The 16,666-nt window shown below is 42.8% G+C and overlaps 1 protein-coding gene across 1 annotated transcript in view; it reads right to left on the bottom strand.

The window, feature by feature from the left end:
• The window catches only part of chst11 (carbohydrate (chondroitin 4) sulfotransferase 11), a 98,678-nt gene that overhangs the window by 17,696 nt on the left and 64,316 nt on the right, over window positions 1-16,666 (bottom strand). The window contains exon 2 of the mRNA XM_085376197.1: window positions 6,787-6,872. Coding sequence (XP_085232323.1) covers window positions 6,787-6,872 — 86 coding nt within the window. The remainder of the gene's footprint in view (window positions 1-6,786; window positions 6,873-16,666) is intronic.

Here is a 16,666-nt window from a genome sequence, read left to right as displayed (position 1 = left end):
ACACACAGAGACACTTTCCTCTTTTCACTGATTACATTTATTTATGAAGCAGTAAAACGACCTGTCTGCACAACATGGTTAAAGTCTAATGATGTCTGGTCTGAAACATGCAACCCTACATGCAACCCTACATGATGTTCAATATGAACTAATGTGCAGTTTGGTCTACAACAGCCTTCTTTGCTTGTCAGAGGTGGACCCTGTTTATTGAATGTCCAGCCCGCCTCCCACAACAAATATCATTTGTTGTGGGAGGCGGGCTTCTTTCGTTGAGCCTTGTTGATTGGTCAGCTGCTTTGGTGTGATGAGTCATAGAGCGCTATGTCGTCTGAAAGATTTTCGAATTAGAGTCGCTCTTTTTCACCTTTCTGATGATGACCTCATTATTTTTGTCAAACCTGTCAAACGCTCATCTAAACTTTGCTGAATGAGTAAAGCAGCTAGCTTCCAGCCTGGATTAAATACCATTACCAGTCAAATTATTAGTCAAGTGTACCATCCAGTCATTACCCTGGGACCTGACTATTTACTGAAAGAATGACATTTCACAGCCTGAAACTCTTTAATGTGATATTCCTCAGAAATGTATGTGGACACAAAATGCAACTTGAGTGTGATTATCAGGAGGTCATAGAGTCAAGAAGCAGGTTTGAGATGTATGGAACTGCTATTTTTTCACTTTCATGCAGCTTTTATACCTAAATTACGTTTTTGGTTCACGAGTTTCTGTCGTTCAGAATCTTGATGTGGGTATTATAAATCCTCCTATTTCAAACTTTTACATTTAACAAATAACCCACTGACTTTAGCCCCCTTTTAACTTTCAAATCAATTTATTTGTTCAGTCGTTCCAAATTACGTCAGTAACAGAAAGGAAACCGTTTCAAGTTACTACAAAAGGGCTGTTGTACCAGAATGCAGCACGTTACCTGATAAAGTCTGAACGGTAAGTGGCAAAAGTTTAGTCAGATTCAGGTTTTGTCATTGACCCATCTTTTAAAGCGTCTCTCTGCTATGTCAGTATAAAGCTGAAATGAAAGAGGATGAATGAACAGAGCTGTAAAAAACACTCCTCTGTATCCTTTGACAGAATGGTATCTTTAGCAGGTATGGAGTTTAATTCCAGTTCAAATGTTCAGCCAGTATGAAAACGAGATACCTGGAATAAAAGTCTCCCTACAAAACGCCTTGTTTTGTCACTCTGCAGTCATCTGGAAACACCTCTGAGCAGTTATTTTCTGCCATTATCTAAGTTAGACTCCACAGCCATAGACAGTACATGTTTAAACTGATAGTGAAACTTGTGCTCTAACCGCTCTCTATGCTGCTGTGGACCTGTCATGGGTTTCATCTCAGGCTTCTTTGTGCTGTACTCGACTTTCTCACAGAATTTAAGATGTTTTCTCAGGACATTTAAATTCTGCCGTCACTGCTAGCTGAGGAAATCTAGGAAAGAGCAAGAATTCATGGGTTTTTTGGTGCTCTTCTTTTAACACAGTGCTGTGCATAGTTCAATCCAACATATTCATCTCTTCAAATAAGTCATTCCATTCAAATAAAAAGGATTTCAATGCACCTATCAGCCAGCACTAACCAGTGAAGTGAGTATAAACATGGATCCTGACATTCAAGTGGGAGCTACTCTGACATGTCAGCTGACTCCACACCGAGCACAGGAAATGTGAGAAAAGAGTGAGACACCAACACTGAGGTAACCAGCGTTTTTAAAAATATATAACCCCAAAATGTGATGCACACACACACACACTGATGAATGGTTTAGGGGCAACCCAGGGGTCAGGGGTCAGGACTTGCCCAAGGATGCCTCACAATACAAACTGGAGGAGCTGGGGATTGAACCGCTGATCTTGTGGCCACCTTCATACTCCGTTTAAAAACTATTATTACAACCATGCATATCTGAACTGTTTGGCTTTCAACTTAACGTTGATGAGAAGAATTCACCAACAAGCCAAGAAACCTGCATAACTCTGAACGATTGTATTTTTCTTATCAGACTGTCCTGTTACTTTTGGACAAACTCATGCATGTTTTCTGGCAGCAGAAAAGTTTGTAGTAAGAACAAGAAAATAATTCTCTAACTTTTATTAAATGCACTTCAGAAGAAATCCTGGCATCTGGACTTTATGATGTCAGAGGTGGATATGGATGTGATTAGGAGACAACAGCAGTATGATTAAGGCAAACTATTGTTTTAAGCCCAAACAGATGGATCATCAAAACAACTTGAAGCATCTGTGTATCCTTGGATCCCTCAGCACAAACACAATGAACACACATAGACGATGTTAGCCTACATTAGCTGAGTCATTCCTTTTACTACGGCACAGATCTGAGCATCAAGTCTGATTTCTGATTCAGCATTAATGAGTGAGCTGGTATAATCTGTTATAACTGCCTCTGTGAGCCAGCCTGTCATTGCTGGTTGGAGGATAAAAAGCAGGTTTCTTTACTGTATTTAGATGTACTCTGACCACATGTGGCCACGTTAAATTACTTAATTACATTCAGCATCTGATTTAAATTGTGGTTAATAAAACTATCTCTGAGGAGTCAGAGCTTAGCTTTAATATAATGTATTCTAAAAACACACAGGTTCAAGTCACAAAGACGATGGTGTCATTGGGCTTTTGGAAGTCTAAGCGAGACCTTGTAGCTCCCGCCTTCTGCGCCTCCAGGGCTCAATAAGAGGGAAGTTAAGCCCTGAATTAAACACTTGACTTCAGATTTATTTAAAGTGAGCTTTTTTGTAAGAAAACCAGCGAGCATGTATTAGCTGAAAGCAAAAACATCCAAAAGAAGAGAGCGGCACGGAGAGAGAGGAGTGCAGATTATTACAGAGTAGCATATTAAAGGGCTGCGAGGAGCTGAGTGGGTAAATGAGAATACTGCAAGGGAAGCTTTCATTTACTTTTGTTTAATAAACTCTGGAGCTGTGTATTAAAAGTGACGCTGGGAAATTATAGATATGAATATGAGTAAATCTCTACATGCAAATAATAACAGTAAAGCTGCAGGCCTGTCAGCAGTGATGCTGGTGTGTGCAGGCTGTGTTTGCCAGTCACATGAATCATACCTCAGACAGCACGGCCCTGCTGACAGAACGGCCTGAGGACATGGACCCTGTTGCTGTATGCATGATTAATACCGTATATAGAGACATGATGTTGTTCACTAGCAAGGATGCCACCTACAGTGGGGCAAAAAAGTATTTAGTCAGCCACCGATTGTGCAAGTTCCCCCACCTAAAATGATGACAGAGGTCAGTAATTTGCACCAGAGGTACACTTCAACTGTGAGAGACAGAATGTGAAAAAAAAATCCATGAATCCACATGGTAGGATTTGTAAAGAATTTATTCGTAAATCAGGGTGGAAAATAAGTATTTGGTCACCTCAAACAAGGAAAATCTCTGGCTCTCACAGTTGAAGTGTACCTCTGGTGCAAATTACTGACCTCTGTCATCATTTTAGGTGGGGGAACTTGCACAATCGGTGGCTGACTAAATACTTTTTTGCCCCACTGTATTTAAACTGGTTCCAATATTTTGAAGTTTCATTAGATTTTCTGCATTTCGTTTCAATCATTTCTATCATGCAGCAGTTAAAAATAAAAACAGGTGGATGGAAACACGCCTACAGTCTGCGTAGACCTGCTACTGTGAATGACTGCACGAGGTCGCTGTGTAGCCACCGTGTAGGCTGCTGCTTGCAAAGTTTATGTTTTGTAAAAGTGGATTACAGATGCACTAAAAGCACAAAGTGAGGTTTTCATATTTATATGAGTCTTACATTTATTTCTATTTATGATTCTGTTTTCCGCTCGACGCCCACACACACACACACACACACACACACACACACACACACACACACACACACACACACACACACACACACACACACACACACACACATCTCTCTTTGACCACTGACCCCAAGCACCCTGCTAAAATTTACCCTAGCTGCACTAGAAGCCTCCTCTACATAGAAATATATCAATGGTGCTTCACATGAGTGGGAAAAATCATCCAGGGAAAATCAACTAACGCCAGGCCCATGTGCGCCTGGTCTAATCTTAGCTGTCCAGCAAACCGTTTAAATTCCTATGGTATGCTTTTAAAAGGTCCTGGGTGATAAATGGCCGACAGTGAAATGGAAACGGAGAGAGGGAGAGGATGAGGGACAGCCTGAGACAGCACGCAGCAGAACACAGTGAATAAAGGACAACAGGAAGCGTGAGGTAAGACACTGTCGGGGTTAGCGGCAGAAGAAAGAGGCATGCAGACAGGAAGTGATAGATGGTAGGACATTGATCAGAGAGCAGAAGAGGAGCAGAAACTATCCAATCTATCACCATCACCTCCAGCAGTGTCCTCCTGTCATGCTCCTCTCCTCAGTGACTGCACTGCTGGCAGGTTGCGCTCAGCCCCGAGAGCCACAGCTGCACAAAATGTGCATCTCCACAGTGCTCCAAAATGTGCCTGATTTAGTTGATACTGCATACTGCAAAACATGTACACTTTCCATCCTTTCCAACCATCTTTTGAACATTAAGTTGTTGAATTGATTTTCTACCTTCGAGGCACTCATTGGTTTCAGCTCACTTGCTTGAGATTGGTAATCCATCACAGTGAACATCGAGGCACAGTTTCATTATCACAGCAAGCAGGGTTTCTTTGAACGTTCCCCTCTCTGATGCAGGCTGTTTGAAGTCAAGAAGACTCATACCTGTGCAGCCACACTCGCTGGTTCACCTACAGCCTGCTTTACATGCTGTAGTTTCCAGTTTTCTCATGAAAACTAAACATATTGATGATACACTGTCCAGATAAAAAGTTACATTCCAAGAAGGTAAAATACTCGAATTCTAATTGGAGATAAAGTATCTGAATTTCAGGCGTGGGACCTCGCCTCCAAACATGCGCCTGCGCCTCCCCACACAAGCTGTTCATCTTGTTCGGCCCTACACTGTAGAGGCTCTGGTATTACACAAAGGGAACAATCAAAAGAGGGTCAGTTCCTCTTGCTGGCAGGACATGCAGGGTTCAGCTTGACAGAGTGTGACGTCCAGCACCAACCTGGCTGCACTCAGTTCTGTGTACATGCAGGTCTGTGTAAGGATGTCTGCTGTACCTGAAACACTGCATAGACCAATCCTATAGTGGTACCTAATAATTTGGACCAACTGACGACTCGTCTCTCTGATATTTGATAGTAACCTTTTGACTGCAGCACGCTGTTATTTTAAACTAAGAGGTGACCACACCTTTCAGGACGCAGTGCCTGAACTCTGCAGCAGCCCTCCTCAGCTCATCAGGTTGGCTGAATGAGTTTGCTTAAAATGAAACACATTGTTGTATGTTAGCATTTCCTTTCATCTTGCATCCATTATTTCGGTCATACTTTATCTGTATGCTGCATTCGCTTTAATGCATGTTTATCCAAACTGGAGCATTTTGTAACCGTGTGTTTGAAGCAGCACACCGACACAAGTGAAGATTCATCTGAGAGGGACAAACTGAACTAGACCGAGTGCTGAACTTTATTTATTTTTTCTACTTTATGGGACAATTTTAGACTTTTCAGGTCAAAATAATAGCCATCACTGCCAAATCCTTCTTCTGTGAGCATTAACAGACTGGGCAGATTGTTGCAGTTTTCACTAGACTCATTTTTCCATGAAATATAAAACCTATAAGAATATTCTATACATGGTATTAAAGTTAGCAATGACTTTGTTAGTGCCATCCTTTTAAAACATATGCTTTTCTCTGGTCCCCCTTCAGTTCAGTATAGCTTATGAACGCAGCACTGTTGGCAGCTACATTTAAAGTGCTGCCAAAGCTTCTTTTTACCCTTGAATTAAAAAGCTCTCTGGGTGATAGGAAATCATAGCAAACATAGCATATGCTCAGGAGTAATGTGCAAAACCACTGATATGGTTTGATTCGTTTGATTTTATCCCAGCCATCGCTCTTAAAGTCATTCACATGGTAGGTGTTCTCTATTTTATGTCCTTTGCTTCTTTAATTGTAAGCATAAACCGACGAGGCTGAGGCCTGTGTCTGCATCTCCTTCTGATTTTTCCTGCGTCAGTCTCTTCACTGTAAACTGTCCAGTAAAACTCGAGCCATTAAAATGACATCACATTATACGCTTTAATTTCATGCTGGCAATCACACTGTTATAGCAGGCAGCGTGCGGTCAGATGGTCGTCGTCCTGTAAAGCGTTTTAAATCGTGAAAAATGAGATGAAGCAAGGTTTCACTGGCTGGGACAGACATGACAGCACTGTAATAGTCTCGCTGTTTATGCGATATGAAAAAATGCTGCAGAAAAGAGCTTCTAGTAGGAGTTTGTCATTTCCTCACTGTCCTTGAAAAGGGTAAATTGTGAGACCTGAGAAAAACCTCTGTCCTTTCTTGTGATTTATTGTCTGCTCTCATTTATGATACAATCGGGATGACTTATCACCTGAGGCCGGCAACATTTCCTGACCAAGAGACGGAGAATCAATCATTATGCTGAGCTTTCACAAACAGTCAGCTGTTTCCTCAGGTAAAGACTGAGCATCAGTCCTGTGGGCACCAACAGTTAGAAAAGAAAATATCTGCCTTCTAAACATGCAGGCAAAGACAAATATAGGCCTTCTTCCACCGCCTTCTTCAGGCGAAAACCTGGAGTAAAATACAAATGTGAAAACAGATGCAGGTGGTGATAAGGAGATGACAAGGGCGCTTATGGAAGTGGGACAGTGTCCTACCTGTGTGGGGTTGTAGAGCTCCTGCAGGGCATTGCGGGATCCTTTCCTACAGCAGCCTTCCACCATGAAGGGGTTCCTCCGCATGACTGGAAAACAGATGATGCTCCAGTAAGAACGGAGGACATTCAGACTTACTGCAGCTGTTCTGACACAGCAATCATTTTGACAGCATGCAGTGCAGAACACACGTCATCCTATATAAAAACATATCGTTTGGGTTGGATTATTTTTCATGCAGCTATCAGTGTGAGAACGCCTCCACGACACTTGAGGCTGGCTCCAAGCGTCCATCCATCCTTTCTATACAGTCTGTGATCTCAGCTCATAGCTGCTCAGCAGCGGTGACTGTGGCCACATGTGGTAATTACACAACAGTAATGCCTTTTATTCCTCACACTGAACACGAGTCTGTCTACATCCAAGGGGGCTGTTATCCTTTGACTGATGAAAGATTAAATCCCAGCTTCCCTTTATTTTTTACTCCCTTCCTTGAATATCCCACATGTGGAAGCATCACCTTGAACAACCAACTGCTGCAAGTGGCAAGCAGAAAGCTACAGGGATAAATAATGAGAGCAGTGACTATATGCCAAGGGCAAAGCCACAGTTCAGTGTTTATTTGGCTGGATCTCAGCTCTTTATACAACTCGATACAGAGCAGTAGCTGCTGGCACCGGCTCAGTGGGAGCAGCCAGCGCAACACTTTGCCTCGGCCAGCACACTCTCTCCAATTACTCTGGACGGAAAAGTGCGCAAGAACAGCGCAGGATCAACAGGAAAGGAAAGGAACCGCTAACGAGAAAGCCGAGGGTTTAATAGCACTTTGTTCTGCACGTCATCTGCCTCGTGTTCGTGGATGAACGCGTGTTCTTGCCATCAGGAAAGCTAACGATGAGAATAACAAGAGGTGTACATTCATTTCTACGGCGAGTTTCCATCTGTGAATCAGGTTTCACAGCATGTTTGCCAACCACAAAGCAACAAAGTAGGATTATACGTGGACAACAGAGTATGTTTACATTTAAAGCACACTGATACTGTTCAACTGATCAGGGGTTAAAATAATAGCCAGACCTGTTTCTAAACACCACAGACTTCTTATGGGTTAAGAACTATTATAATTATATGAAAACAAAGCAGTCAAACACACAGTTTTATATACGCTGTATGTTTGAAATGGATGGTCCACAGGCCTTCTGCACACAGGCCACAGGGCTCAGAGGCTGAGGAAGTCCCAGAAAGACAGAGGTGCTGCAATAAAGAGGAACAAAGGGATGAAAAAGACAAAATTACCAGAGAGACACAAAAGACATCAAATACTCCAAAAGAAAACTGAGAGACACAATGTGATTGCAGACAAAGTCACAAAAAACCTGCTGCAAAACACACAAAGAGAGACAACGCAACGATGAAATGATGATGAAATAATGAACAAAACAGCAGAGATGCAACGAGCAGTGGAAGTAAATATGAATGAACACAACCACAGACAAAGTTCTGCCACAAAGAGATGCAAGAAAGAGACTAAATGGCTACAAAGTGCAGCAACTGGACCACAGAGAGATGCTATTTCGAACAGTTTTGTGATGCTGTCAGTTTTGCGCATGACATGGAGGGCGTGGCTTCTAATTAATGATCAGTTATTGGTTAATGATTCAGGATCAGAAGCCAGATAAACACCGTTGTCCTGTTAGACCGACACTTTATGAGGGTGTGTGTCTGTGTGCTCGTTGGACATGCTGCAAATCTGCTGTGCAGAGCTGATAATGTCACAATGGATATTTGCTCATCTGCAGCATCTAACAAATGTGTTGACCGCAAACATGTAGCCTGTGTACACAATATCTGATGAAGATGTCGTTGCAGTGTCATCATCATTATTATTATGAATGTTATTTAGTGATTCATTTTTCCTGTTGCGGAGAACTTTCCGTCAGGACTGATTGAGGGGCGTGTCCTCGCCTCTCTCGTCCTCCGCGTCACAAGAGCATCAAAGCAAAAAACAGAAAAGGAGACTCTTGATTTTTTCAAATCCTGCTTAAAAATTGAAGAATGGGGTGTGATGGGGCTGGAACTGAGCACAGCCTGGATCCCTGTAAGAGACGTGTAATCCTCTGTTCACACGAATCCTTTGACAGAGCCCTAGGGAGTGAGCCGGTGCTTGTTAGTGTAACGAGCCCCAGCAGACAGCAATGACCTTCAAACACCAAAGGGAATGCTAGACAGAAAGGAGGGATGCCTTTACACACGCTATGTGCAATTAACCATGCACAGACACACACGAGAGCGTGATTGATAATAGTTTTGTGAAAGCTGGTCTTTAATAATGCAGTTCAGCACAGCACTGCTGTGGACGTTGTAAATAGGCAATTAATGCTGGTTTGGAGAACAAGAGCTCGCAGCACAGTAACGCAGTTGCATAGTATTTGCCTTTTAGGTGCTTCCACAGGCCAGCTCAAACCCAGCACATACACACACGTCTCCAGCACCAGTAAGTCAGTACAAGCTGAATCAGCAGACGGTGGGCCACTGCTGATTGCTGTGGACACAGCCCTGAGGTGGGTCTCAAGGTATTAAGGATTTAGTGTCTGAGTGTGTGTGATTGCACTGTGTTCACTGACAGGTTGCACAGCTGGGGGGATTCTTATTCACTAGCACCAGTGGACCCAGGGCTAACTGGAATGGAGGCCATAATAAATCAGGCATCGGTAACAGTCACTACAATTGAAGAAGAGGCTTGAATAGACATAAATGAGCTAGTTGTATTGTGGGGACCTTTCACTTGTTACTCCACATAAGAGCACTGTTACACATGTAACAAATCTTATTTGAGAAAATGATTATATATCTTAGCACATGCTCTTAGACAACTGGATGCAACAAAATAAAAGAGGAGGCTGAAAGCAACCACACAGAGCACAGAGGAACACAACTGCAATGAAAAAACACGCAAAAGCCTGAGACAAACCAGAGAATCAATGAAAGGTATGATTTTACTTTTTAACAACGTGGATATTAGTTAATATGTACAAAGATATAACATCATTATCATGTTATGTCAATAGATACAACGTGACCACAAAGAAGCTTCCCACAGGGATGATGAAAATATACAGTGGGGCAAAAAAGTATTTAGTCAGCCACCGATTGTGCAAGTTCCCCCACCTAAAATGATGACAGAGGTCAGTAATTTGCACCAGAGGTACACTTCAACTGTGAGAGACAGAATGTGAAAAAAAAATCCATGAATCCACATGGTAGGATTTGTAAAGAATTTATTCGTAAATCAGGGTGGAAAATAAGTATTTGGTCAATAACAAAAATACAACTCAATACTTTGTAACATAACCTTTGTTGGCAATAACAGAGGTCAAACGTTTACTATAGGTCTTTACCAGGTTTGCACACACAGTAGCTGGTATTTTGGCCCATTCCTCCATGCAGATCTTCTCGAGAGCAGTGATATTTTGGGGCTGTCGCCGAGCAACACGGACTTTCAACTCCCGCCACAGATTTTCTATGGGGTTGAGGTCTGGAGACTGGCTAGGCCACTCCAGGACTTTCAAATGCTTCTTACGGAGCCACTCCTTTGTTGCCCGGGCGGTGTGTTTTGGATCATTGTCATGTTGGAAGACCCAGCCTCGTTTCATCTTCAAAGTTCTCACTGATGGAAGGAGGTTTTGGCTCAAAATCTCACGATACATGGCCCCATTCATTCTGTCCTTAACACGGATCAGTCGTCCTGTCCCCTTGGCAGAAAAACAGCCCCATAGCATGATGTTTCCACCCCCATGCTTCACAGTAGGTATGGTGTTCTTGGGATGCAACTCAGTATTCTTCTTCCTCCAAACACGACGAGTTGAGTTTATACCAAAAAGTTCTACTTTGGTTTCATCTGACCACATGACATTCTCCCAATCCTCTGCTGTATCATCCATGTGCTCTCTGGCAAACTTCAGACGGGCCTGGACATGCACTGGCTTCAGCAGCGGAACACGTCTGGCACTGCGGGATTTGATTCCCTGCCGTTGTAGTGTGTTACTGATGGTGACCTTTGTTACTTTGGTCCCAGCTCTCTGCAGGTCATTCACCAGGTCCCCCCGTGTGGTTCTGGGATCTTTGCTCACCGTTCTCATGATCATTTTGACCCCACGGGATGAGATCTTGCGTGGAGCCCCAGATCGAGGGAGATTATCAGTGGTCTTGTATGTCTTCCATTTTCTGATGATTGCTCCCACAGTTGATTTTTTCACACCAAGCTGCTTGCCTATTGTAGATTCACTCTTCCCAGTCTGGTGCAGGTCTACAATACTTTTCCTGGTGTCCTTCGAAAGCTCTTTGGTCTTGGCCATGGCGGAGTTTGGAGTCTGACTGTTTGGGGCTGTGGACAGGTGTCTTTTATACAGATGATGAGTTCAAACAGGTGCCATTCATACAGGTAACGAGTGGGGGACAGAAAAGCTTCTTACAGGAGACGTTACAGGTCTGTGAGAGCCAGAGATTTTCCTTGTTTGAGGTGACCAAATACTTATTTTCCACCCTGATTTACGAATAAATTCTTTACAAATCCTACCATGTGGATTCATGGATTTTTTTTTCACATTCTGTCTCTCACAGTTGAAGTGTACCTCTGGTGCAAATTACTGACCTCTGTCATCATTTTAGGTGGGGGAACTTGCACAATCGGTGGCTGACTAAATACTTTTTTGCCCCACTGTATATATACACATATATATACACACACACAGCACAGAGGCACTAATCATGGCAGCACAAGAACAAGCTCTGAGCACAAGATCCATAGAGGCTGGGGTCTATCACACCAGCCAAGACCCCAGGTGCAGGCTGTGTAAAGATGCCCCAGAGACAATCCAGCACATAACAGCAGGGTGCAAGATGCTAGCAGGCAAGGCATACATGGAACGCCATAACCAAGTGGCCGGCATAGTGTACAGGAACATCTGTGCCGAGTATAACCTGGAAGTCCCGAGGTCAAAATGGGAGAACTAAGTTCCTGTGGGACTTCCAGATACAGACGGACATAGTGGTGGTAGACAAACAGAAGAAGATGGCCGTAGCGATAGACGTGGCGATACCACACGACAGCAACATCATGAAGAAGGAACATATATACAGAAGCTGCTTCCATCAGCTGGAGTGAGCTGTTATATTCAGCCTATGTGTTTCCATTTTTATGGTAAAACGAATTTCTCTGTAGGTTTGTGCAAATGAGACCACCCTGGAGAAAGAAGTGAGAGAAAAGCTCATCTTTCTAAATCCCTCACATGGTGCAGAACTTGCCCCAAGCACACATACAGACACACAAACCAAAATGTACAAGTTATATTAAATCTGTCCACACAGGCCTTATCTCTCTGCTCTGATGCCTCCAGGCATCACATACACAGCCACCACGCACAGCTGTACTAATGAACTTTTTAGTCTGCCAGTATTCCTGCGTGTGTTTGTTACCTTGAAGTAATGGATTAGTCACAGCGCATGAAGGCCTGGGACTGGTGCGACAAGGCTGAAAACCAGCTTCCAGAACTCTGCATGTAATCCAGTCAACAGGAACACAAGGTCACCTCTACCAGTACCTGGCTCCTTAATTAGTGGGAACTGGGCTGAACCTCCACCATCACCTGCACCAGCTGGCTGGATGCCTGAGCTCTGGAATCAGGTAAGGTCATGGGAAAGCAGAACCTTATTCACTTCCTCAGTGCTGACAGTATTGATTGTGCACCATCATAACACACACACACACACACACACACACGCACACACACGCACACACACACACACACACACACACACACACACACACACACACACACACACACACACACACACACACACACACACACAATGTGGATGCCAATAAGCTTTCAGACTCACAGATTCTCAGCGTACATGAACATGTACATTTCTAATGCCACATTTCGAATGCTACAGCGAGCAGAGCACGTTACAAATGCAGGCCCTGCATGTGTTTGTCAGAGATACTTGAAATTTAACGGCAATGGTTTGTTTGTATAAACAAACATGCATAAACTTTTCCAATAAGCAGATCTTCAGCTCTGCTTTTGACCCTTTATTTGCTAACATTTCTGAAACTTCAATACGCAGTTTGCTTTTGACAGTTCTGTGTTATATTGTACAGCACGTGTGGATATTAGTGAATTACTAAGTAAAGTAAAGCTTTGGTTATTGATTAGCTGTATGGTGCATCAGCTGTCATGTTTATGCTGGCACTCTGCATGTCACACAGCTGCAAAGTTTTCCCTTTTCTCTTCAAGCTGTTGCAAAATCTTCTTCTTCAAAAAAGAGGGTTACCGGGGCTCACCCTGCACCCGGCCTGGGGAGGGAGGGGCCACTGTTGCAAGCAATTCAGTGCGTGTACCGCTGCAGTGAGATCTCAGTCCAGAACAATAAAGGTACAGAAATAGTGTTGGTTTGTTTTTTCTCTCTGACCAAAGCTGAAAATACTGCAGCCAGTTCCTGTCCATTAGTCTCTGGTGGATTAAATTCAAATTTTTTATTTGTCACGTACACAGTCATACACAGTACGATATGTAGTGAAATGCTTGGACAACTGCTCGTGACCTGATTAGCACAAGAGAACTGCAGCTACTGGTGATTTTAGTAATTGAGTACTGTATTGATCTTTCCACTGATTAATTGAGTAACCAGTTAAAATATACTTTCAAAAATAGCCTTTACTCTGTCTTCTTGAAGTAGTTCCAACAGTATCTCCTGGATGAGGTCACTTTTTAGCCGTACCTCTGTGGGCTACACTGTGTGTGTGCAGACAGACTTCAGTTCCACATTAAACTACAACAACTGTGTAAAGCTCAGGCTTAGGTAAAAGCATGTTTGTGTGACTTTGAGTACTTTAGTGCTCCACTTGAGAGCATAAGGTCTAAACTACAAGTGGAATATAAGTTATATAGTTATAGTGTCTATGATATGGCATATAAGCAGCAGGCTACAGCCATGAGATCGTCCGTTCTTCTGCTGTAGCTTGAGGACATTGCCTCATTTGGCCTCTGCTCTCAGGGGATCTGGGCAGAACATGCTGAGCCATTAAGATGCTCTTTCACTTTCATTTCCCTTGAGATGCAGTTCTTCTAAGTTTGCTGTCTCATCAAGCATGAGTCAGCGAACTTAACACTGTTTTGGGTTCAAATGTGCTTTTAAATCAAACCCCAGCTAAGGTCTGATAGCCCCTGGAACTTCGAATTGGTTTATTTTACTTAGTCAACCCCGCCACACCGTTATTTAAATGTATACTTTTCTACTACAGCTCCTGATTTGATCTTTTTCTTGGACATATTAGACAATAAACTACTGCTAGATTTTTAAAGTTGGTGGTTGCCATATTTTGGTATTGCTGGTCACAACGATCCCTTCTCCAGTGCCTCCTGTTAGTAGATTTTAGATGATCCAGTCTGTGTTATTCTCAAACTAGCATTGCTGGCTGAGAACTGGTGTGTGATAAGGCACCAGCTCCAAACTGGCACTTTAATTACATGACGTGCTTTTAGAGCCAGGATTGAGTGTACAGGAGACACCAACACACATGAATGAAAACTTAGAAACAGCTGAAACCCATCAGAGGTGCTGAGGCAGACTGAGACATAGCTCTGCCTCCACCACTGACATGGTTCCTGCCTCCTCCTCATTCAGTAACACTCACTCCCCTGCCAGCCCAAATGGCAGCAGCCCACGCAGTCTCCAGCGTTACCTCGAAACTAAGAGGCGCTCTGCGCACTGAACAAACATCCATACGCACCACAGATAAAGAGTGCACACAGCATTCAGTCACTGTGATATGCCGCCTCCTCTCCTCCTCTTTGCTGTCACCATCATCCCACTGGTGAAAGTGCTCCAAAAATGTTCTGATTTCAAGTGTGCGCTCTTGTAAAAGCAAGTGGAGAAAAAGCCAAATCACTGAAAGTATTCTCCAGTAACAATGTTTCCATGCTGCTTCCTGAGGAACAGCTTTCTAAAATAGGCGACAAAAAACAAACTCATTTCACAATTTACTGAAAAGACAGAACAAAAGACTTGCTAAAAGATGTTTTTGTCTGAAAGCACCACGGAGGTGACAGGATTTAATAGGCTGTCAGCAGAGACAAGCATGAGAGTGCTCAGAATGGTGTGTGCTACTGTACACCAGTACAAAATGTGCCGTTTGAAAATCAGAACTATTCATGTATATATACTTTATTTGAAATGGGCTTTCATAAGCCTGTCTGTTCAAACGGAAACTGGATTCATCTCTGAAAGGCAAAGATTAAGAGTGAAAAGGGAGATGAGGTTGAAATAAATTTTTAAATGATATTTGCAGCTTAGTTTTTCTACATTTGGAAACTTTCACTTTACATATAGTTATGTTTTGGTTTTATAATGTGCTGAAAAATCAAGTTAAAGCACCTTATGTGTACTCGCATTGTAATTTAAGTCCTGTTGCTTTTTTAAAGTTTACAGCCCAAAACTATCCAGTCTAAGTCTTCAGGTCCCAAAGTCAAACGAACACTGCAGCATCACTGAGAGTTACAAACGGTCTAAAGTCTTTCATCTGTAATAAAATGATCAGCGTTCTGCTCTACCAGGTGTAACAATTAAGTTTAACATCCAGGCAATGAAAACAGAATTTATTACATCTAACAGCGTTAGAAGTTAGCAGGATGTTAGCTCGCTAGCTTCCACCTAAACATGATATAGCATGTTCTGACTGAGAGGTTTCTGAGAAATTAAAACGTACAGCTCTGCTATCACTTCCAACATAAATGAAGACAGGAAACTAAACAGCAGTGACGTTTGTAGGGTTACTGAAGTTGGGCTAGCTGCTATATAATGATGTGCTCTCAGGCCTCCCAACGTGTAACATACGGACGATTTGTCACAGTCGTGGGTGTGTTAGACGTTGGGATGAGAACATGTTGTAACTATGCTGCTGCATGGGCTGGGCTGTAGTTACATCGTAAGGTTTAAACTGAGCTTTAAAATGAACAGTGGTAATAAAATCCCAGCGAGGCCGACGGCAATCACGGCCTTTTCTAGGGGCTCGTTCAGATGAACTAGAACAAGATGGAAACCATTCAAACAAGTTAAAAACACACCAGCCTTAATCTCCAAAGGCTGATTCTGTTCATCTGGACGTTTTCAGTGGGAGAATCGCTTCACTCATCCAAGTGACTTCTTCAGTCTGCAGGTTTCCAATCTTATGAACAGGACATTTGCACAATGACTGAAACCAGCCCACTGATGGAACAATGGGCAGAATCATCAGAATCAACTTTTGGAGATTTACTTACCTGGATGATTGAGAATGCATCAAGACACGAGCCTTAATAAACACAGCAGTTTGGGTCCAGAAGCAGGGTTCATACATCATCACAGGACAGGACCAGAAGTCTATCGGTAAACCCGTAAAAATAATGCTAAAGAAAACAAGCTTACCTTTTTTCAGTTTAGGTCAAACATTATCATGTGCACTGTGCACACACATCAGCATGTGAAACATCTGTATCCTTCTGCAGGTTCTGAGAGTTAGATCTGGTTAAGATTTATTTACTTTTCTTTGAAAGTTAATCTGATATGGTTCAAAAATAAAAGCACAGTGTAGAAAATTATGTCTTTTTAAAAATGAGGCTGCAGTTTAATGCACAGTCTCAGCGGACAAGCTTTAAAGTGGCCTAATGCAAAACAAGCACTGCAGCTAGAAAGTATTACACTGCATTCAGTTTTCTCACCATCTGATTATGAATGAGTCACCTTATAAACAGCAGGGATGCTTCTGCACATGCTCGGTACGGGCCTGCAATCAAGCAAAACATCTGCCATCATCTATCAGCAGAGGATTATGGTCCACTGG

This window comes from Diplotaxodon limnothrissa, linkage group LG17, assembly GCF_057381915.1.
Source record: "Diplotaxodon limnothrissa isolate DT_005_m linkage group LG17, D_limnothrissa_male_GT1.1, whole genome shotgun sequence".
Classification (NCBI taxonomy): Eukaryota; Metazoa; Chordata; class Actinopteri; order Cichliformes; family Cichlidae; genus Diplotaxodon; species Diplotaxodon limnothrissa.
This window is presented reverse-complemented; position numbering and strand designations above follow the sequence as displayed.